This window comes from Argiope bruennichi, chromosome 1, assembly GCF_947563725.1.
Source record: "Argiope bruennichi chromosome 1, qqArgBrue1.1, whole genome shotgun sequence".
In the NCBI taxonomy this organism is placed as follows: domain Eukaryota; kingdom Metazoa; phylum Arthropoda; class Arachnida; order Araneae; family Araneidae; genus Argiope; species Argiope bruennichi.
Genome location: NC_079151.1, coordinates 137,431,020 through 137,454,886, shown reverse-complemented (window position 1 = coordinate 137,454,886; position 23,867 = coordinate 137,431,020). Strand labels below are relative to the sequence as shown.

General features: G+C 32.7%; 1 protein-coding gene across 3 annotated transcripts; it reads left to right on the top strand.

Moving 5' to 3' along the window:
• Positions 1-6,771: 6,771 nt before the first annotated feature.
• On the top strand, positions 6,772-19,538 carry LOC129969311 (uncharacterized). Of its 3 annotated transcripts, none has more exons than XM_056083950.1 (4): positions 6,772-6,889; positions 7,441-7,646; positions 15,547-15,747; positions 19,424-19,538. In XM_056083950.1, exons 2-4 carry the CDS (start codon positions 7,550-7,552, stop codon positions 19,438-19,440), a joined length of 315 nt encoding a protein of 104 aa, XP_055939925.1. In that variant the 5' UTR covers positions 6,772-6,889; positions 7,441-7,549; the 3' UTR covers positions 19,441-19,538. The 3 variants fall into 3 exon arrangements, with proteins under 3 accessions (XP_055939925.1, XP_055939999.1, XP_055939842.1); XM_056084024.1 differs by having other exon boundaries at positions 6,799-6,840; XM_056083867.1 differs by lacking the exon at positions 6,772-6,889 and having other exon boundaries at positions 7,218-7,646.
• Positions 19,539-23,867: the final 4,329 nt, after the last annotated feature.

The following is a 23,867-nucleotide window of genomic DNA, read 5'->3' as shown; positions in this document are numbered from 1 at the left end:
TTTTGAACTGCTTGCCAAAGTTGGAATTGCGCAGTCTCACAGGAGCGGCCAGTTTTAAAACCATGCTGATTTTGGTGCAGGAGATGTTTTTTGTGAAGAAGGAACGTTATTCTCTGGGTGATTAATTTGTCCAAAATTTTGCCTAGGATGGAGAGAAGACAAATTGGTCTGTAAGAATTGGCTAGTTGTAGGTTCTTATCCGGCTTAGGAATTAAAACAACCTTAGCTTCTTTCCAAGAGGTAGGGAAGTGTCCTAAACTTAAGCAGGTATTGAATAAATGTTCAATAACCCCTGGATTATGTCGGAAAAGGATTTTGATGGTTTCCAGTGTAAGTTCATCCGGACCAGGAGACTTGTTTGGTTTAAAAGTATGGATTACCTGGCGGATCTCTTGCCGAGTGAATTTAGGATCAGAAAATTGAGAGAGGTAAAGTTTATTGGTGTTCCTGATTAATTTCTGCGACTGAGTTTCGTCCAGTAGTTCATCCCTTGGAAATAGTGTTCTGATAATTTCCTGAATGGTGTCTTGCAGACCAGAGGTCAATTGCCCCGACTGATTTTTAACTGTTTGAAAATCAATTTGTGGTCTGATTTTTTCCTCTGGCGATTTTGTAAGGAAGTTCAAAAGGGTTAAATTTAGTCGTTTAGACACAGAGATTCTCCAGGGCTTGTCTGCTTTTGGTACCGATTAACCACTTATATTTAGCTTCCTCCCTTTTAAAGGTTTGACGCCTTTTGGCTCTTTCCGCAGGGTTTTTGCATCTCTGGTACCTCGAGCGAAGTGCTCTGGTCAATTTTCTTTGAGTCTCAAGCGTAGAATCCCACCAGGGGACTACGTGTGGTTTTGAGTTTGTTACGGAGGAAAAGCAAGTACTGTGTATAAGGGAAGTGAGATGAGTAATGAAATTATCCACTTCGGCTTTTGATTTAAGTTTTTGGACTGTGTCCAAGTGAGTTTTATAATAATTTTCAATAGTTATTGCGAGTTGTTTAAGTTTACGCTTGCTGATGTGGAGTTGTTTAGGAGGAGAAAAGACTTGACCAGCAAGGGAAAAAAGAATGTACGAATGATCACTGAGCGTAGATCTCTCGAGTTGCCACGAATCTTTGCGATCATAGAGGGATGATGTAGATAGTGTGACATCGATCCAGCTACGACCGTTATTGGTTTGAAAGGTTGGACCAGCAGTGGGGTCATTCCACACAAGGAGATTCTGGAACAGGATGAAATCAATCATTGGCCCGCCAAAATCCCGTTTGCGCTTGATATCGTCCCTGTCTGGTCCCCACAGCCCAGACTGAATATTGCCGTCCCCGACAAGGAACCACTGCTTTGGTCGGATTGCGTCTATTAACTCGTTAAGTTCTTGGAACAAGTTGTTTTTATTTGAAGATGGTGGAAAATAAAATGAGATGATTGAGAAGGTATCGAGACCTTTGCTAACTTCTTAACTTTGCTTCAATACAGACAAAATGTTTATTTATATGACTAGTGACTACTGCAATGTTGGTGTTTCGGATGGAAATTAACACCCTACCTTCAGGGTGGAAGATAGTACGCCATTTTGTGGGGAGAAAAGTGGAACCTGCGTAGATATAGGGCTCTTGAATACAGTAAATGTCCGGAATGTTACTGGAGAAGAGATTTGGTAACTCTTTGGTTGCTTTATATGAATGGCCAACATTGCCCTGAAAGAGTGTCCAGCTAAAAAGATTAGAGAGGGGAGCACTACACATAATTAGTAAATGCTCGTAGTCTGGCTATGTTCTTTAGATAAAAAGGACAATTTAAGGAAGTGGCTGAATGGTCCGTTCTGAACGAGGTTTTTTGTCTTTGATTACTCTCCCGACAGAAACGGCATATTTTGTTTGTTTTTGAGCATGTTTTTGTGGGATGGTTCTCGCAGCATTTGCTACAGGCGGTTTGAGATTTGCAATTGCCTTTTGTGTGGCCGAATTTAAGGCAGTTTTGGCAACGGATTGGTTCCAGATGTTCTCTGAACTTTTTGGAACCGAATCCAAAATGAAGCCTTTTTTCTGTTTTGATTATTTTAAAAATCTGCAGGGAAACTGAGAGAACCCAGTGCGATCTGGCCCCCCTGCCAGGCTTCCTGAAAAGGACCCTTATTTTGCCAGGTGGCAGGTTGTTGTCAGCTCTTAGTCTTGATATAAACTCTTCTTCTTCATCAGATTTATTCTGGTTAGTATGATCAATATAATAAATGATTATTTGTGGGTCGCGCTTGTTTGGAAGGCGCGCCTCAAAAATTTGTTGTAGGTTGGCATGTTGATTTATGGCTGCCATAAGTTTATTAGCCATGTCTTGTGTTTGTACTGTAACTAGGGTGTTATTTGAACTAGTCACTCTACAAGTAATGATTCTAATTCCCAGAGCCTTGGGACTGATGTTTGCCTCCAAAAGAGGCTTGATGTTAATTTTATCTTTTTCAACTTCCTCCATGGGATCCGATGTTTTGGGGACCACGAGGACTGTGGGTAGTGAGACAAAGTCTGTTTTCCCAGCGGCCTTTTGAACATTGACCGGCTGTGGAGTTTTTTGTTTTGGTGGAAGTGTCTTGGGAGGACCTGTGATTTTTGGTTTAGGAGTTGTCGTCTTGGGGGTGGGCAGGAGACCCTGCGACCACTGTTGAGCTGTTGAGGCATAGGTTTTTGTTTTGACTGGTTGGGCTGGAGGCGTCGCTGAAATGCCCACTTTTTCTTCGATGGTATCAATTCTCTTGTTGATCGCACTCATGTCGAAAGTTTCGACAAGTCGAGTGAAGATCCTCATGAGCTCTTCTGCAGCATTGCTTTTAAGCTTGTGTTTAGCTATAAAAGTCTGCAGATCGTTTACTGCGGAGAAGTGGGACCTTTCAAAGTTGTTAATGATTCCCTGTTGGGACTCCGGAGTACCCGGGATGAGGTCCTCACTTTCCATTTTGTCAATGTAAGTGCAACTGACCTTAGGGAGGGGTTGAAGCGAAACACCCTCTGGAAAGAGGTTAAGATGCTTCTCTGTAAGTTTTTGTTTCGCTTTTTTCAAAGATTTGGCCAGGCGCTTTTTGCGCTTCTTTTGCTTCGTAGAGTCTGCGGTGGTAGCAGTTTTATTGGCCTTGGCCGCAAGAAACCGGGAACTAAGCGAGTGTTTCTTGTTTTTAATTTTCTCCACAACTGCCGAAGTAGTTGGAGGATTGCGCAGAGGAGAATCTGCCGCAAGAATAGCATTTTCCTTAGCATTATCGTAAATATCGCTATCATCCGATAGAAAATTCAAGCTAGGACGAGAGTCGCTTTTCGCCATATTCGCATTTTCTTTGTTTGTAGCCATATTTGAAATTTGGGACAGGGTTTGTTCTTCTTTTTACGGTAGATGAAACCAGAACCGCCCCGTTCCTCTGGACCCCTAGTCAGAAGAAAGTTTCCAACGAGAAAGTCCCTGGAGTCTACGAAGGCAAACTAACAGGGCCCTTACCAAAACTAACCCGTCTCAACGTGCCGTCCCAGCACGATCCGAGGGTACCTCCTCACCAAACTTACGCGCAGCAAGGGACTCCCCCCAGAGGATTTCTCGAAGAGATCAAGTAAGTCAGGAACGTGGAGCCATCCGTCTCCCCTTCTAAGAGCAAGGGAACACAACAGGTACCGAGCTAGAGGTGCCACTCCGAAAGTCTCCATCTGTCTTACCGCCATCCCCGTTCTGCCGAAGGGCCTGGGTCACCCCAGTGATTCCCAACAGTGGCGTGAGATGGCTGCCATTGAAGGGCAGGTAAGACAGATTTCCTCTTCCTCGGTTTTTACGACTAGCCCAGTCACCACACAACGTGCATAATAGCTTCCGTGGTGCGGAATTTTATTTTATTTTTGTGTTTTATAATTTTAAAATGTTTTTGTATTTTTGGTGCGGCACTTAAACTGAGCAGAAGTCTAGAGGTGCTAATACGCACAAAAAGAAGAAAAAGTAACTAGGGATATTTACATTATTTACAATTTTGAAGAAGTTAATGAGATATTTACCGCGTAAAGGATCTAACACGCGAGCGAAATAACTAAAAATGGAAAGAGTTTGCGTGTGTAAAAATGTGTTTTAACGGCAATTTAAACTATTTATTTTTGCCTGCAGAGGCCTGATAATTTAAAGTTAAGTCAAAAGGAACTTGTAGAAAATAATGAATGTGAACTAACAAGTATCTAGCTGCACTACATTTAAGGTGTAACCCATTTAATGAGGTATGAGAGACCGTAAAGGCCACTTAACTAGAGATACCCCCTCCCAGGCTCCTCGCTACAGAGAAGACTGCTTAGACCGGTTAAGCACAAACAGCAGAGGTTGGTCCGCGAGGGATCCGCTCTCCAACTATCCGGCACACACAGCCTAGACTGACGTCTCCTCCCAGCCCAGAACTGAGAGAGGGATGCGGGGGAACCAGAGGTTGGTTGTTCAGCAGCTTCCAATCGCAGACGGAGTTCAAGCTAACGCCTACTACGGGATTTCGCATCGTAGAAGTGCCAACTGGGGCGCCCGGTCGTCAACAAGAACAGAACCGCCGCTATGGTTTTCGCAGCTGAAGCTCCTCGCAACTGGTATCCAGTGGAAATTTAGTTTGGAGTAAGAAGACTCTGCTACGCCAAGACAAGTTGGCGGAGTGTCTTCCTCCGTAACGTCTCGCGCCACGAGAAGGCATTTCCACTTTGGGTGAGGAGAGCCTATTTGAGACGGAATCACTCACCCTCCTCTCCTTTCGGAGAGGCGAGACAAAAGGGAATGACAGTCCGCTAAATGAGCATTAATTTATTTATTGAGTTTGAGTTCTTTTCATGAGCATCAACGACAAGTTATATTTGTCACAAAAAGATAGATGGGCAGAGAGACATAATGCTAAAAATGTTTTTTTCGAACTTCAGGTGTTCTAAAACATGTGGATTCGTCAAGATCACGAGTTCTAATGTTTTGACGATTACAATATTTTTTCAATAATTCCTATGCGAGAAAGTAAAAATAGATTAATCACTACAATGGACAAGATAACACAAAACAAAACAAGACAAAAAAGGACCAAAATTCCACAAAAAAAACTTTACCCTAATCAGAGACAATGTTGCATTGTAAATAGAGAATAGTGTTAAAAACATTTCGTAAATTGAGAGTCAGAAAAATTCAAGGCAGTCATTTAGTTCATAATAGATTCAAAATGTCCTCGGTAGATCTAAAAAAAATTCAATTTGAAAAACTATATAAATAAAAAAAGAACAATACATAAAAGAGACAATTTCTGAAAGTTTCACAGAATCTCTAGTGAAGTGATTGTTATTCATTTTTAATGAGCACTATCTGGCTATTAGAGAAAGTGACATAAAATGTTGAGGTCACTGCGGAACAAATAAGCTACATGAATAATATGATTTTCAGCATAGAGAAATTATTAGCAAAAGCTGTTTTTCACTACGTGATTTCTTGGCCCAGCCCTGCTTTTCACACATGAAAGAACTGTATTAGATAAAAATATTCTAAGGTATCTTCACAATGATGTTGCATATTTTGAGTTAATAGAGTAGTAAGTAAAGGAAAGTGAGAGGTTACGTGGTGGCATAATGCACAGGTTCTCGAACCATGGAAGTCTGAAAGGATTAAGTTGTCTGCCTGGAAGTCTTTTGAGAAAACAAACCTACAATGTGCTTCGTTTGAAAAAAAATCTAGGAAGACTTTTATACTGAATGCAAAGAGAAATTCATTGGCAAAGTCCAAATTCGCAAACACATTTATGAATAATGCTGCATAAGAACAGTCAGAAGATTCAGAATTCAAAATAATCTTTCTTCTGGTCCTCAGACCTACTTTGTTTTAATTCACTAAGTCATTTGTCAGCTTAAATTACTAAGGATAGAAAATAATGAAGAGCATCATTATGCATAATTAGATAATTCTATATACAGTACACTCCCGAATATCCGGTTCTCGTATTATCCTGTCTAGTTTCCTTTTATCGTAATTAAATGAGGAAGGCAAGGCGTTGCGTTGGCAATATTGCATTGGAAGCGATGATTTTCCTGCGTGTTGTGTGCAAAATACAAGTTGTGGTAGGAAAACAGCTTCGTTTTCTCCTTGTTCAATGTTTCGTCGGTGTGAAACATACCCTAATGTTTTTGTCGCTGTTCCTGATTATAACTGAATAGTACATACAGTATTCGTAAATTGTTCTTGGGGTATGCTCAATGTTTTTTTAAGTGTACCACAGTGGAGATTACAGAATTTATGTTAAAATGTGAACAGTATATATTCTTTAACTTACTTTTTCTCCAATAAATTCTTGAAACGTGCATTACGGTACATAAACTAACATAACAAAGCCATTCTATTTTAACTGGATATGCTACCGGCAGCTGCTTCTATGATTCATCGGGCCGCGGCCGCGTTCGCATTAAATGTGGTTTGAAATAAATGAAGGAATAATCAATAAAAAGTGAGAAAATATGTATTATAACAGTGAATTTTTGTATAAAAACTTTGTTTTTTGGTATTGGTGTGCAAAGAAATGAACTCCGGCCTATCCAGCTTTTTTGTTATTTAGCCTGCCTCTTTACCATACCTACCTCTTTACCATAAGACAAATACAAAATCCATATCCTGAAACAAATGTTTATATTTCTGTTGATGACTTTTTTTATAGATGTTAGACGAATGGCGGTACGCTCATCTGTTTTTACGTATTACAGGTTTAAGTTGTTTTCGATAATAACAATTGCGATTTCCTGTTTAAAGTTTTAACGTTGATGCCTTAGTAATGGTTGGTTTCAATGGTGTAACAATAATCAGAGAGAGAGAAAGAGGGAGGATCATTCTGGTACATTTAGTTTCATACGTAGTCATTTCCTGTGTATTTTTTCAGTTCGGTATAAATATTTATTCTTGTTTTTCGTTATTGATTTAGCTCCATTTCAGTTACATATAAATACTTATTCATTTTAATTATTTGATTTTAGAGATTTATATTTTAATCTATCCTTGCTTAGATTTTCATAGTTTTCTTTAAAAACATTGGATTACACTTCACTTATTTTTGTCTTTAAATTGATTTCTTAAAAAAGAAAGAGCGGGGGGGGGCAATCGAATTTATTAGTTAATTTTTTTCTTTCTTTTTTTCTTTTTATATTATTGATATAGCTTTTTTCTCGTTTAGGTAATATTTATTTTACTCTTTACAAATAACGGCTCATTTATACTGTTTGTTTTAACTTGCTTATACTATGATGAAACTATGCATTTTTATCTATTAAATGCTAATAATCAATTAATATATTTATATTCAATGCATTAATTATATTATTATCCTTTGATATTTGATAAAATTGCATGATCTGAAGTATGTGATTCATTAAATTAACAAATTAAATTTTTTAACATTTCTGTCTATCAAATGCGATTTTCCACTGCTGATTTAAAGTGGTATTGAAATACATCATAAAATTGGATTGAAGTAGTGAGCACGTGATCTTCAGACGATATATATTGTTAACAAGACGATCTTTACGATCTTCCCTTCCACCAGCATTATGAAGATCTTTGTTCTGTTACTGTGTCTGGCTCTTCTCGGAGTTGCTCAAGCTCTGAGACGATCAGATGAAAATTTCTTTATGCAGCATGGTATTAGTAAGTATTAAATTTCAATTTGTGATTAAATTATGCAATTAATAATTAATTAGCTGTTTCAATTATTCTAATTAATTTCGCAATTTTGTTTCAATAAATACGGTATTCTTATTCAAGTGTAAGATTATGTTTTATGATGCCCATATATGTGTATATATATGTGTGTGTGTTTTTATGATAAATACATTGAATTAGCGATTATTCCTAATCACTAGTAAATTTAATGGTAATTATAAATAATCGTGTGTAATTATACAAAATCGCAGGATTAAATTAATCATATTTACCTTAACGTATATGTATAAATAAATTTTGAAAATGTATAATGGTATTTGTAATAAAAATACATATAAATCTTTTATATCTGTTATCTAAATATCTGTTTTTTTATGATAAATATATTGAATTGGCGATTATTCCTAATCACCAATAAATTTAATGGTGATTATGAATAATCATGTGTAATTATATAAAATCGGAGGATTAAATTAATCATATTTACATTAACATATATGTATAAATTAATTTTGAAAATAATTTGAAAATGTATAATGGTATTTGTAATAAAAATACGTATAAATCTTTTATATCGGTTATCTAAATATCTGTTTTTTTATGATAAATACATTGAACTGGCGATTATTCCTAATCACCAATAAATTTAATGGTGATTATGAATTACTATGTGAATTACACAAAATCGGAGAATTACTTATATTTACCTTAACATATATGTATATATTAATTTTGAAAATTTATAATGGTATTTGTAATAAAAATACATATAACTCTGTATAAAAAAATGTATAAAATAAATATAAAATAAAAAAAAATGTATAAAAATAAATATAAAATGTATAGAATTTTTATTCGAAATCAAAGTCACGAGATTACTGTGCCTTTGCCAGTACAATTTCCCAAATTATTGGGAAAAAAATTCAGGGACAAAATAAAAAAGGTAGGAAAAATAAAACTGTAATATCTAAAGATATAAAAAAAAATAATGAATAGAAAATACTTTTTTAAGAGCATCGAAATAAGACATTTCCTGGCCAATTTCAATGGTTCTATGTAATGGAGAATATTTTTTCACTGAAAAGATAAAAAATATACCTTTCATAAACATTCTGCCCTCCATGAATTTGTCTAGCGACATTAAAAATTTCAGATATCTGTAAAATCTGTAATGGAACAACCACTTGAGAATAGCTATTTGAAGTAGAATGATCAATTGGCAATAACGAGTGAAATAAAATTTATTTTTCCTCTCATAATATATATAGCTACACTGAAATATATTTCTTTATCTTTCAAGAATTTAAGTAATTTTTCTAATGTACTATTGAAATCAAATTTTTCATAAAAATTTCTTTTTATAGTAAGATGTTTCTTTTCTGTACATCTGTTACTTTAATTTTAATTGGTATTTGGGTAAATTTAAATTTAAAAAACTGTTTTTCACAACAGAACATAAAAAGGCATCACAACTTAAACATTACTGCAAACGAGAATGAATTACATGAATGTTTAATATTTTTTTTTGTTCAACAAACGAATATGCGGTACTTTTTTGATTTTCCTTTTTTGTCTAATTAAGAAATAGGGACACATTTTTTATGTTGTTATTTGACAAGATTGAAAAGGCTACTTGCATCTTATAAAGAATTAAATTTTTTTACTTTTTTATATTAATGCATATTTTATCATTGAAAGCGTTTTAAAAAGAAAAACCTTACATGCATTCATTTTATTATTAAGAGACTTTATACACTACTTTAATTTTAATTACTTGTATTTATTTTTTATCAAGCATATTTAATAATATATATTGTTGTTCTTTTACTTTTAGAAACTTTGTAATATAAGAAAATGGCTTTTACAATTATTCAACATAAAAAGATTTTGATAATCCTTTAAAAGAATTCGAAAACACAGAGCGTTTAACAATCGCTTGAATTCGAAAATTAATAAATAAATAAAATTAAAAAAGGTGCGCATAAAAACATGCTATCACAGTAGTTTTTTCCCGCAATATTATCAGGATTTTTTTTTTTTTTTTTTTTTTTTTTGCTGAACCAATTCCGTATTTAACCGTATTTTTGTTTATTACTTTCCGTCGGAAATATATAAATAATTGAGAATTTTAGAAATAAATCCTATATTTTTCTAATTAGAACAGAAAATCAAATGCTAATTTACATTACGGTCACAATTAAAGTATGTAAATATCTAAAACTCAATTATAAAAAAATAAGCCTGATGAAAAACTATTGAGTATGCATGTTGTTTATATAAAGGGAAATCGATTTATAAAGAAATGAAAGTACACAATTTCGCCATCATGTATCTGTAGAAAAGACATAACAAAACTAAACTGAAGATAATTTTATTTAATTGACTAAATATTAATGGGTATTTTAATAACAAGATTAACTTTTAAGAAGTTATACTTAATTTTTAGCCTTTAACTATTTTACAAAATTGCACTTTGTCTTTACTTTCCAGAGCCGAGTTTTTTTTAACATTACAGTTCTCTTTTTTCACGTTTTTTCTTACAAAAAATGTTTTAAGGTGCTTTCCTGTCGTATGGTCTAACCATGTTCATGAAAATAATTTTATTGACAGCAGAATGCAGCATATTTTCCACTAATCTTTCTAACTTGCTATGTTATTTTTTTTTCTTTAAATCGATTAAACTATCCATATTTTTGGAATGCACAATAAAAATTTATCTACCGACAAAAGTGAAAAATATTTGTTTAAATCATGTGATATTTTCGTAATATCGCTATATTTTTCTGTCGATACTCAAAAGAAAACGAAGAGTATAACTACGATAGTAAATAATAGATATCAGCTTACAGACATAATTTAAAACGTTTTAAATATTAATTAATTATGCTACTAAATTTATTTAATGATAAAAAATAAAATTAAAAAATGATAAAAAAAATAAAATTAAAAAAAATGATAAAAAAATAAAATTAAAAAAAAATGATAAAAAAATAAAATTAAAAAAATGATAAAAAAATAGAATTAAAAAAAATGATAAAAAAATAAAATTAAAAAAATGATAAAAAAATAAAATTAAAAAAATGATAAAAAATAAAATTAAAAAAATGATAAAAAATAAAATTAAAAAAATGATAAAAAAATAAAATTTAAAAAATGATAAAAAAATAAAATTAAAAAAATGATAAAAAAATAAAATTAAAAAAGTGATAAAAAAATAATTTTATCAATAAAGGGTAAATTGACCCACAAGTGAGCTTATATTACGAAGACAAAAATGTAACTGTAAAAAATAATTATATATTAAAATTCCACCTAAATTTTATGTAATCGCATAAAACATATATTTATTTAGTTTATACAGCTAAATTTATAACCAAATTTAGCCTGCTGAATTATTTTTGCTGGTAGAAATGAAAAAACTATTAAAAATCTATCGTTTTATTAATGAGTTCGTCTAAAACAGTTTTTCCCAAAGTGTGGTACGCGTACCCCCAGGAGTACAATAAGAGTTTGAGGAGGGTACAACTCAGGCGAAAGTTAGCCCCCGTAAAATCACGTGACTCTGTCCAAAATGAAAGGCCCAATCATCTGTGGTCCACTGGCCCTCCCCACGTGACCGAAAGGATTAAACTTAAGGATTTAAATCAGTCTCAAAAAGTAATGCCGGATTTGGCAGGAGATGACAATCAAAAAATGCTAGAAACTTCATATCGCGTGTCGTTTTTAATTGAGAAATGTAGAGCAGTGGAAACCATTAGCGAAATTTTAATCAAGCCTGCAGCCAAGATAATGGCAGAAGTACTGATATCTTTAATGTTATGAATAAGTTTATGCAAGAGAACAGAATTGATTGGAATAGATATGGTGGAATAAGCACAGATGGAGAAAAAAGTATGGTCAGAATTAATAAAGGACTCGTTGCAAGAATTTGAAATGTTGCCCCGAATGTCATGTCCTGTGTTGCATACACAGAGAGGCTTTGGCAACACGTAAGATGCCCGCGGAGCTACAGAAAGTTCTAGATGAAAGCGTGAAAATTGTTAACTACATTAAAAGCCGTCCTTTGAATGCACGACTTTTTTCGCAAATATGTGAAGAAATGTGAAGTAGTTATAATCAGCTTCTTTTTCATACCGATGCTTGTTGGCTATCTCGAGGAAAGATTCTGAATAGATAGTTTAAACTTAGACATGAACGTCAATGTTATCTTAATGATAGATTTGAGTTGAGAAATTATTTACATGACTGGAAATGGCTTTGTAAACTAGCATATTTAGCAGATACATTTTCTGTTTTAAATTGCTTCAACTTATCTTTACAAGACAAAGAAATTTCGTTGTTTCATGTTCAAGATAAAGTGAATGCTGCCATCGCAAAACTAAATCTATGGCAAAAGAGAGTTGATAGTGGAGAAGTAGACTCGTTTCCCTCTCTTCATTGGTTTATAACAAGTTCGACTACTAAATTGATGCTGATGTTCTGAAATGCATAACACATCATTTGGAGAGTTTGCAAGTGGGCTTGAAGAACTATTTCCCTGATTTAAACAAAAATATTGAATGGATAAAAGATCCATTTAACATTGACACAACATCCATGCCAGAAGATTTGACGCATGCAGAAGAAGAGTAATTGTTGGAATTGGCTTCAGACGGAGTTTTGAAAACTAAACATACGGAGATTACCTTAACATCATTCCGGTTACAAATGCAACATCCGATCTTAACAGAAAAAGTTCTGAAATACATCTTGCCTTTTCCAACTTCATATTTATGTGAAGATGCTTTTTCAGCATTTATAGAGATTTTGTCGAAAAAAAGGAACAGACTGTTGGACGTGGAACCGCATCTGAAATTAAAATTAACAAACCGGGAACCAAATTATGACGAGCTGTCATTTCAGCACAAACAATTTCATCCTTCTCACTAATCCAAATAAATGTTACTTACAATATAACTTTCATTTATATTTTATTTCTCTTTTCTTATTATTTTGTGTATGTCACAAAAAAAAAAGAAAACTAAATATATTTTTGATTGTTATTAAAATACATCCATTTTTTTTACGAGGGGTACTCAGCGTTACGAAAATTATAGAAGGGGTACACATATGTCAAAAGTTTGGGAAACACTGGTCTAAAACATACGCAGTTATCATCAATAGCGCCTTTATTTCCCTAAATATTGCTCCAAGACAATAATTCTAATTATAAAGTTTCATTAAATAAAGAGGCCATTTGTATGAAAATACATTGTTAATGCAAAGTTAGATAATATAAATTTTAAAAACTATTTAAAAATGTTCATTATTAAACTTTTTCTCTTTCATTTATTTAAGCACATACGAAGTTTCATGCTTCTCTCTGCATAATTGGTAGAGATACGCTAATTTTGAAATTTAGAGGGATTTGTGACAAATTTAGCTGACGATATTTAATTTAGAAATGAAAACTTATTCAATGTAGAAAAACTAGCATATATAAAAGTTTTTCTAGAAACTTGGAAGTGCGACATCCAATCATCAGGATTTGAAAGAAATCTAATTATATATAATTTTATTCATTTTCATTAGACGACATTTGCAATTTCCTTTTCATAAAGAAGGAAAGAGAAACAGAGCATTAAAGATAACTCTGAGAACTATTTCTTCTGGAATGCCGTACAAGAAAATAAAATTCTTTGTTCGCAGCTGTGTGGTTTCTAAAAGGCTGACATGTTTCTGTAAAAAAGAATGTTTGGAAATACTGACGATTCCTGCTATTTGTAATTGACATGTTGTAGAAGAATACAAACCTTATTTTCCAAATTCAGAAATTTAGCAATTGCAAACTGCAATATCCTTGCTTCTCCGAAGAGATACGAGGAAGATAAAGCAAGTAACATATAAATTTACTTTTTCATTTGCCGGCGTCCTGGCATAGGGGTAGCGCGTCTTCCCCGTGATCTGGGCGTCCCGGGTTCGAGTCCCGGTTTGGGCATGGTTGTTCTTCTGTTGTTCTATCTGTGAGATGTGTGAATGTGCTCTCCTGTAAAAAGGGGTTGTGCAAGCGAATGAGTGATGCGTGAGTAGCAAAGTCGTACTCTTGGCCCTAGTTGGCGCTGCTATAAAAAATAAGAGACGTCCCCCGCAGGCTTAAATCGCTGTCTTCGTAACAGCGGGCTTGTCAGTGGCAAGTGCCATAAGAAACAAACAAACAACTTTTTCATTTATTTTTTCAAAATTTCTTTCATGCTGGTATATGAATATTCATTTCAGAATTCAACATTCCAAATATTAGTACCATAAATTGTTTGCGAACTTCATGGACAGTTGCTATCAGATTATGACTGATTTCAAGAGTTTTGCAATTGGCTCTTGATTTAGGTAGAATCGAATAATTCTTTTCTGAGAAAAGTAATTAGTTAAACTTGCATTTTAAATTTTATTTAGTTTAGTTGCTTTAATTTGCATTTAGTTGCTTAAAAGAAATTTAATCGTTGAAACTATCCCTCTTTGATAGGTAGAAATTCAAAACTTGAGGGGCAATTTTTTAAAGTAGATAATGGGGAATCTTCAGAAATTCGTTAACTGGTTCCATTTTGTATTGTATACGTTGAATAGTCATCGATATATTCGGTAAATGTTTTACGACATTGCGCCTTTTAATTGCAACACATGAATGAAATGCTATCTACAAATGTAATAAATTCATTGATATATCTCCTTACCACAAGTCAATTGTAGGACGATGGTTGAAAGCAGAATTTCTTGATACGTTGCTTGACTTGCAAGGACGTAGTTGTAAAATATTTTCTCTCTGAAAGACAACGTCCAAAAGCTTTTTAGCTATAAGATTAATAGAAAGAACAGGAAGAAGACGGTCTCACAAGATATTCTGTTGCGTATGAGATCAATGATTCCTTAAGTGATGGTATTTGATCATTTCCCCAAAGGTAAATGCATCTGCGAAGATTGACCGTCCTAAATTATTTGGAGCACAAACTATATTACCTCGTTATTTGAGAATGCTATCTATTGGTCATACATCTGGAATTTTCGACTTTAGGAAAAATCTCAAAAGTAAATGGACCTTTCTCTTCATTATACCAGTGATTTTTCCATGTCTTGTCTTTCTAGTAACAAAAAAAATCAATAGTAAAAAATAATTTTTCACCAGGATAACTTTTAATTTTATGTGACTTTGGCAATCCGGAGAAAGCTATTGGACTCTAACTAGGATGTCCCCATCCATATAATTCTGATTTTGAACTTTCGAAATACTGGATGTTTTAGGCTTGAAGAAAAGGATCTCATCTTAATTCTCTTTCAAAATTCTCTGAGCCAGAAGTCCCTGAAAAAATTTCTCTTTGAAATTTCTTTAACTATGAGCTAAGTACTTTCAATGAAAATGGGATTAAAAAAATTTTCACTCTCAAATGAATTATATAATATATATAATTGCCAAATAAAACAATATATAAATCATTCATTGAATTTATTAATAGCCCAAAAGATCCTTTTCCATTACCCCAAATTGACTACACATTTTAAAATATTATAAAGTGTGATTCATCTAAATTCTAATATTCAGTGAGCCTGGAAACCGTACAAAATCTGGCATATTCAGAGTATTTGAATAGTATCTAATCATGTCATGCATTATTTTTTCTAAAATTGCACATTTTGTTGCAGGTAAGTATGAATAAGTAAGCTTCACGAATCCTATCTTACATTCCTTACCTATTATAATACCCGTATTGCTCTAAAGTCAATAAAGAGTTAAAGGGCCAAGCAAAGTGAGAAAAAATTAAAATATATTGAAGAATTTAGTAGAAACGTATTTTTTTTGAAAAAAATATAATATGCATGCTGCAATCATTTTTCTAATTTGTGTCTTTACTCTTAGTGACAAACTGCCGTGGAAACACGACTTTTGGATCTTTCTCTTGGTGCACCATGCGTTGTGATAATATGATGCACCCGTTCAAAGACTGCAATCGGCCGTCTCAGTTGGGATGCGTGTGCAAGAGAGGCTACATCCCTCTCGATGCTAATTTGAAAAAGCTTCGATGTGTTAAGCTGTATGACTGCCCGATCTGGGGAGAAGGTATGCAAAGATTCTGCATTGTCATACTTATTACTTGTAATAGAAATATGTGTAGTAAATCATGCTTGGTTGAAGTGTAGAATCATGTGTAGTATGTAGTGTGGCCGTGTAATATATACTTATTACTTGTAATAGAAATATGTGTAGTAATCATGCTTAGTTGAAGTGTAGAATCATGTGTAGTATGTAGTGTGGCCGTGTAATATATACTTATTACTTGTAATAGAAATATGTGTAGTAATCATGCTTAGTTGAAGTGTAGAATCATGTGTAGTATGTAGTGTGGCCGTGTAATATATACTTATTACTTGTAATAGAAATATGTGTAGTAATCATGCTTAGTTGAAGTGTAGAATCATGTGTAGTATGTAATGTGGCCGTGTAATATATACTTATTACTTGTAATAGAAATATGTGTAGTAATCATGCTTAGTTGAAGTGTAGAATCATGTGTAGTATGTAATATGGCCGTGTAATATATACTTATTACTTGTAATAGAAATATGTGTAGTAATCATGCTTAGTTGAAGTGTAGAATCATGTGTAGTATGTAGTGTGGCCGTGTAATATATACTTATTACTTGTAATAGAAATATGTGTAGTAATCATGCTTAGTTGAAGTGTAGAATCATGTGTAGTATGTAGTGTGGCCGTGTAATATATACTTATTACTTGTAATAGAAATATGTGTAGTAATCATGCTTAGTTGAAGTGTAGAATCATGTGTAGTATGTAATATGGCCGTGTAATATATACTTATTACTTGTAATAGAAATATGTGTAGTAATCATGCTTCGTTGAAGTGTAGAATCATGTGTAGTATGTAGTGTGGCCGTGTAATATATACTTATTACTTGTAATAGAAATATGTGTAGTAATCATGCTTAGTTGAAGTGTAGAATCATTTGTAGTATGTAGTGTGGCCGTGTAATATATACTTATTACTTGTAATAGAAATATGTGTAGTAATCATGCTTAGTTGAAGTGTAGAATCATTTGTAGTATGTAGTGTGGCCGTGTAATATATACTTATTACTTGTAATAGAAATATGTGTAGTAATCATGCTTAGTTGAAGTGTAGAATCATGTGTAGTATGTAGTGTGGCCGTGTAATATATACTTATTACTTGTAATAGAAATATGTGTAGTAATCATGCTTAGTTGAAGTGTAGAATCATGTGTAGTATGTAATATGGCCGTGTAATATATACTTATTACTTGTAATAGAAATATGTGTAGTAATCATGCTTAGTTGAAGTGTAGAATCATGTGTAGTATGTAGTGTGGCCGTGTAATATATACTTATTACTTGTAATAGAAATATGTGTAGTAATCATGCTTAGTTGAAGTGTAGAATCATTTGTAGTATGTAGTGTGGCCGTGTAATATATACTTATTACTTGTAATAGAAATATGTGTAGTAATCATGCTTAGTTGAAGTGTAGAATCATGTGTAGTATGTAGTGTGGCCGTGTAATATATACTTATTACTTGTAATAGAAATATGTGTAGTAATCATGCTTAGTTGAAGTGTAGAATCATGTGTAGTATGTAGTATGGCCGTGTGGTAGAAGTCCCAATCCATATCATCTTGCATCTAATTTCATCATTTTTTAAGTCACACGGTTGTACAATCAGCAAGCAGCATAAGAAAGATATTCAATAGATTAGACAGAATTAAATTGACAGGTTGTGGTATACCAAATAAACATAAATATTTCAGATTCTATCATATACAAAGATGTTAAATTTAACACACTATTAATGAATATCCAAATCCCTTTGTGAGATGATGTTCAAAATAATGTCTTTTACTGCAAATCATTATAAAAAAAGGGAGATCCAAATTGGTTGCATTAGTTTTAAAACATTGAGGTAATAGTGAAAACTGCTGTCCCTTGAATAAAATTTTCTGTTATACAATTAAAGCTATAATTTGTATCTTTGATTTAATAACAGGTATCCTATTTTATGATTCATCTATGTAACTTTAGTTTGTACTATTTATAAGTAATAAGGTAAGAGAGATTAATTGCACAAAAGAAAATTGAGTGTGAAGTATTTGTGTCCCCTATTTTGTGCCTTTGATCATACTATAGTCTATATTATTTTAACCCTATTTCATTCTGAATTCAGATATATAGAATAGGAAATTACTTAATTTACATAAAGTATCTTTTATCTTTAAAGTATCTTTCTTTAAAGAAAAGTTTAGCATTGGTAGGATTGAAAGCTGTTACCCCAGACAAATCTGTCTTTTCTGATTTCCTATTGGATAATTTTGCAGATATGTAAATACTTTTGTGACATTTTCATTATAACAAACAAATTCAATGATTCCCTTCCAGTCCTTTTTCTTTAAAACATTTGATAAACTGAATATAATACTGGTAACTACGAATTGAAAATTGTCTTCATCAACCCATAATTCATCTTATTCACTTTGTTTATAGACTCATATAAACATTATGCAATACATTATTTGCAATATAATAATATACATATATGTGTATGTATATAACTCATATAAAAATATATATTATGTATTCTTATAGCCTTATTTTATAGAAAATACTTTCTAATGTCTTATCGAATATTATATCGGAAATTCGCATACTGATTTTATAGCTTCAGGATCAATATTTTCAGGGTTTTTTTAACATCTTGAGCCATGGCATAATATTATAATTTTAAAAAAACCCTCATATCTGCTATCTGTGGTGTAATAAGTGACATTTTGCAGTCCTAACAAAAGGTAATGTTAACAGTGTGTTCCGTTTTACTTTCCGTTCCATTTTGGGATTAAATAAGTAATTTTCGTAAGAGTACGAAGATGATTCCTGAATGGTATTTCTCTTCCGATATTTTCCCCTCAATCCAAAGGGAGGAAATTTCAGACTTGATTGATATAAAATGCACCAACCCACATACTTGTCAAAACATGCCTAACATGCACTGACTTCTGTCACAAGGAAGATCGTTTTAAGAATAGCAATGATACATGCTAAACGGATGATGGATCAATGACCTCCACCCCATGTGCATTTTGAATTTAGTGGCTTTAACCACAAAATGGGAGATTCAAGAATATACAGGAGTTTGGGTGAAATGGGACGTAATTTATACTGATCATTCTAGAACATTCTCTATCCTTTCCCGGAAGTCAAATATTGAGGCAGTATCGAGGAGTCATGTGCCTGATTACCCAGTCATATAGTCTAGAGAGTCAACGGTCAATTTCATCTGAAGCGAGTAAACATTGAAGAATAGCAAACGTTTGAGTGACCTGCTGCTTTGGGCTGCTGTTTATTTTAAGCGCCTATTCTTGTGCATGCTTCAGCTGCATTTTGTTATGTGTGTGTTTGTGCCTTCGTGCTAAATAACCGCCGATATTTATTATTTTTATACACCCACAACACCGAAACCATTAATTTTGTATGTTTTTTGGAGAATTTTTTGCAACAATATAGAGCTGTCATATAACAGATAAATTAGCTTTCTTATTTTAAGATTGTGATCCTAAAAGTATATTAGATGATCAAACAAAGTGACATGAATTGTATTTGGCTTTTTGTATATGAATATTTTTATTTATGGCTATGCAAAAATTTTGCAAATTAAATTGTTGAAGATTATATTATTTCATTAATAAATTATTTTTTTATCTTCTATGTAGGTCGATCTTTGTACTGAGATGCGGCGTTGTACAGAAATGATTCATTCAAATAAAGCATGTCTTCTGAGCAATCATCTCATATTTCATTACAATAAAAATTCCTTTCTATCATGTGTTTCTAAGAATTTCATATTTTATTTTGTGATTTTTCGAGAACTAACTATTTTATTTTCATATTTAATTATGAAATCATTTAGGAAACATTTCAGAAAAAATTGCAATTTAAAGTTCAGTCATTTAGCTATATTTTCTAAAATTATTATTTGTTTAATTGATCAATTCTATCGCACTGGCACTAATTGGAATGCTGATAAAAAGTATATTTGGTCTAAAATTTAAATGAATAATTTGAATTCAAAAAAAAAAAATATTAAGATTAAATATTTTAAGCCTGAACTATATATTATATGTGTAATATTGGATGAAACTTTTTTTGTTATAAACTTTTCATAAACTTATATAACAACTTTTTTTATACTCTATATAGATAAAACATATTTAATCATAATAATAAAATATTAACAAGTACATTATTTTTCCTTTAGTACTTACTTGTTACAGATTTAAATTATTTTAAGGAATGCCTGCTGGAGAAGATAAAATTAAAACAATCTTAATAAATAACATATAAAAATTCATATTTAATTTCTCTGCTAAGAGGGGATAAGACACGTATAGTGAACAATGTGTTGTTATTGTTTCTTATGGCACATGTCATAGACAAGTCCGCTGGCGAAGTCAGCGATTTTAAGCCGAGAGAGAGTATCTTGTTTCAGTAGCGCCATCTAAGGTCAAGAGTACGACTTAGCTACTCATGCACCACAACCCTTTTTACGGGGTGGACTTCATTCATGCATTTCATTCACTCATCCACAGCTCGTAATTTAGACCTGAATCAGAGAGCGATCACATCTGAATATCCCCAGTGGTATTGTTTCGACAAGGAAATCGCTACGACAGATTTATATGTACACTAGCCACCATATACACGAGGAGTCTTCGGCCGGCGGGATTTGAGCTCCCAGCCGAGGGAACTCACAATCCAACGCCTTACCAACCAGGCTATCCCGGCTTCAGTGAAAAATATTCTACTGTATAATATTAAACGGTATTTACAATGATGTATAAGAGTGTTGAATATTGAATAATATAATATCGCCAAATGTTGTACAGTACAGTGCAACAGTTTGTGCTACCTGGTAAGTGACCTCTCCTGGGCACTGCTAATAATACTTCAATCTTGCTTGAAATCTATCTACATATTTGCTTGAAATTTATCTACAAATCATTCTACATATTTGTGGCCACAAGGCCACTTGAGGGCAGTATGTAAATGGGTGGAGCAACACGAAAACGCAACACCTCCTTTTCACAGTTTGAATGATCATTGATGAAAGGTATTAAAGTATACGGAACTTTTACCCTAATCAAATTAACTATATTTTAAGTCTGTAGAATGGAACGTTCTTGTATTGTGTTTAAATGATAATCAGAGGAAGCTTATTTCATGTATTGTATTTGAAATATGACAGACGATATTTCTTGAGACAAACATTTATTGCATTATAAAATATCACATCGACAAAGACCACGAACACAAAAAGAAAAATCTGAATCCTCGTCTAAGCATGATCCATGCATCTAAGTATCCTCGTATCTAAGTGTGAGTGCTTCCGCTCTTATATATATAGTGAAAAACATTTGCATAAACAACCGGAAGCATCACTTCACTTCATTTGATAAAATGATTCGAACGAGGTTCGAATCATCAACACGCATTCGGAAGGAAAGAAACGAGCATCCTATTTTTGCTAACAAAATACAGGGTGTCCCAAAAAAATGTATACACATTTTAGCAGCTGATAGCTAAGTTATTTCTTCTTTCTTTACTGACTGAACCTATTGAACCGAGTGATGGCAGACAGACTTGAATTTGAAAAAAGGAAATTTATTCCAAAATACTACTGGAAGTATGAAAATGCAGTAGAAGTGCAAAGACAATTTAAGAGGGAGTTCAACAAAGAACCACCTACACCAGTTACCATCACTCGAATTAGAGATAAGTTTGAAACTGATGGAACTGTTCAGGACGTCCATAAACCTGCCACACTTGTTCAATTGAGGGCACCATTGAACATGAATGTACGAATATCCCAAGGGAATTGTTCCATCATGTGTGCTTTTCCATCGCTTCGCGTTGTCAGCAGTGTCTGGAGCAGAATGGACATCAGTTTGAGAACATGCGATAACAAAACAATAGAATGATATTTGTAGAATCTTTTACATGTTGAAAATTATTCAAATTATAATAAACACCAAATTTACAATTATTTAAAGTGTGCATACATTTTTTGGGACACCCTGTATTTATTGTTTAAGAAATGAAGTAATGATTTTATTTACTATTCACTGTAGTAAAATTTTTTGATTGCATCGAAAATTCTGAATTTAGAAAAAACTCCTTTTACTGAAATACAAGAACAATTTTAAAGGGAATTGGAAGTTTTAATTTTTTTTAACTGTATATAATTGGAAGATATATACAGTTAATTCATATAAAATTCAAATATCTGTATTGCAAAGTGGAAAATTATTTTTATTTCTACCTTATACATCACATTATTAATGTTCTGGGACTTGGTACTTATAAAAATAAGTATTTATGAGGCAAATAAAAATTCTGGAGCTTGAAAAGACAATTGCATGTGATTCAGTTTTATAAATTGTCTTTAAAAGTTAGTAAATGCACAAACTTTTTTATTTTAGAGATTATTTTAGAGAATATAAATAATCAGATGAATATAATTTATTTTTATATACATGATGTTCATATAATAACACAGTGTTGTAGCATTTATCAACATTTGTCAGTAAATTTAGCAATACAAATGTATCAAAATGTGAGCTTGAGATTGAAAGAATAAAAAGAAAAAAAGAAATCACCGCACTCTGTTACAGCTGTAAAAACATTTACTATAAAAATCTGCAGCTGTACATTTTTATTCATTGTATTTTGATTGGAGCTGTAAAAACTAGGAATGTCTTTGGATTGGTATATTTCAACACATTTTATTGCAAAGCTTCTGATTGTTCCTCATGTGTTGAATTAAAATACAAGGAAAATATGCCATTTAACTTGAAAGTGTGTTCTTTTTAAAAGTATGTAAATGATATTTGTATAAAGGACCTTCACATGTTTGAATTTCGATCATCCTGAATTGCTTGAACTGCAACTGGATGATTCTAAACGATAAGAAATTTGCAAATCTAATATATTTAGGAAAGTTGTTTGAAATAAAAGTGACATACACGAAAAACAATCATGTTTTAATATATCCAAATACTGCAAGTGAGTCACTGTCAATATTTCCTGTATTCAAATTTGCATTTCAGTTGTAAATATGGTAAGTAAGAGAAGTTGATGTTTTTTAAAAAAATTTAATATTTGGTCCGAGGTACCATGAACAAATAAAAATCGGAAACGGAGGTTTTTACATGCACGTTTAGTTACGAAAAAAAAAAAATAAAAAAGAAAGAAAGAAAGAGAAGAAAAAAGAAGAGTTGAATAATATTCTCGAGGCATATTGCTTGAAATAAGTAGAATTTTTGTGCCGGTGTCCTGGCATAGGGATAGCGCGTTTTCCCCATGATCTGGGCGTCCCGGTTCGGGCGAGGTGTTTCTTCTTCTGTATTCTATCTGTGAGGTATGTGAATGTGCCCCCCCCCCCCCCTGTAAAAATGGGTTGTGCAAGCGAATGTGACGCATGAGGTAGCTAAGTCGTACTCTTGGCCCTAGTTGGCGCTACTGAAAAAACAAGAGACGCTTTCTCGGCTTACATTGCTGACAGATGACTGTCAGCGGGCTTGTAAAGCGTCATAAGTCACAACACACACAACGCTGAATTTCTGTATATATGTTCCACAATTAATTATTTAAATAAACTTAAATTTTAAAAAGTGGATGAACTGAAAAAAAAATATGATTGTTTCCTGAAATATTCTTTTATGACTGTTGATTTGCTAGTAGAAGTAAAAATTCAATCATTATTTTTTCACCATCATTTGAAGTTCAAATACTTTGAAGATGAAATCACTTACAGCGATAACTTTTTTTGTATATTTTTTTACTTAATCTCTTTTTTAGTAAAAAGAATGTTAAATAATATTATTCAACTTATTGAAGCATTTTTATTTTTATATAGAAATATGAAGGAATCCTGTATAAAAAAATATTTTAGACATGTATAGAAAATCTATTTTTATGGCGACAGGTGTTCATAGTTTTATTGTGTCGAAAAGTGTTTCTAATTATACTAGTTACGGAATAATGAGAAGATTTCTGGTACTTTTTTGACGGATTGTAAACACAGTATGAAAAGTACAAGCATGGGAAGAATGTAAAATAATGAAACTAACGAGTAAAACAGAAGAAACTCCACGTATG

Bases quoted from the DNA above. Each gene is read 5' to 3' on its own strand.
- LOC129969311 (XM_056083950.1), top strand. From the start codon at position 7,550: ATGAAGATCTTTGTTCTGTTACTGTGTCTGGCTCTTCTCGGAGTTGCT. The intron at 7,647-15,546 runs GTAAGTATTAAA...CTTTACTCTTAG, and splicing joins CTTTATGCAGCATGGTATTA to TGACAAACTGCCGTGGAAAC.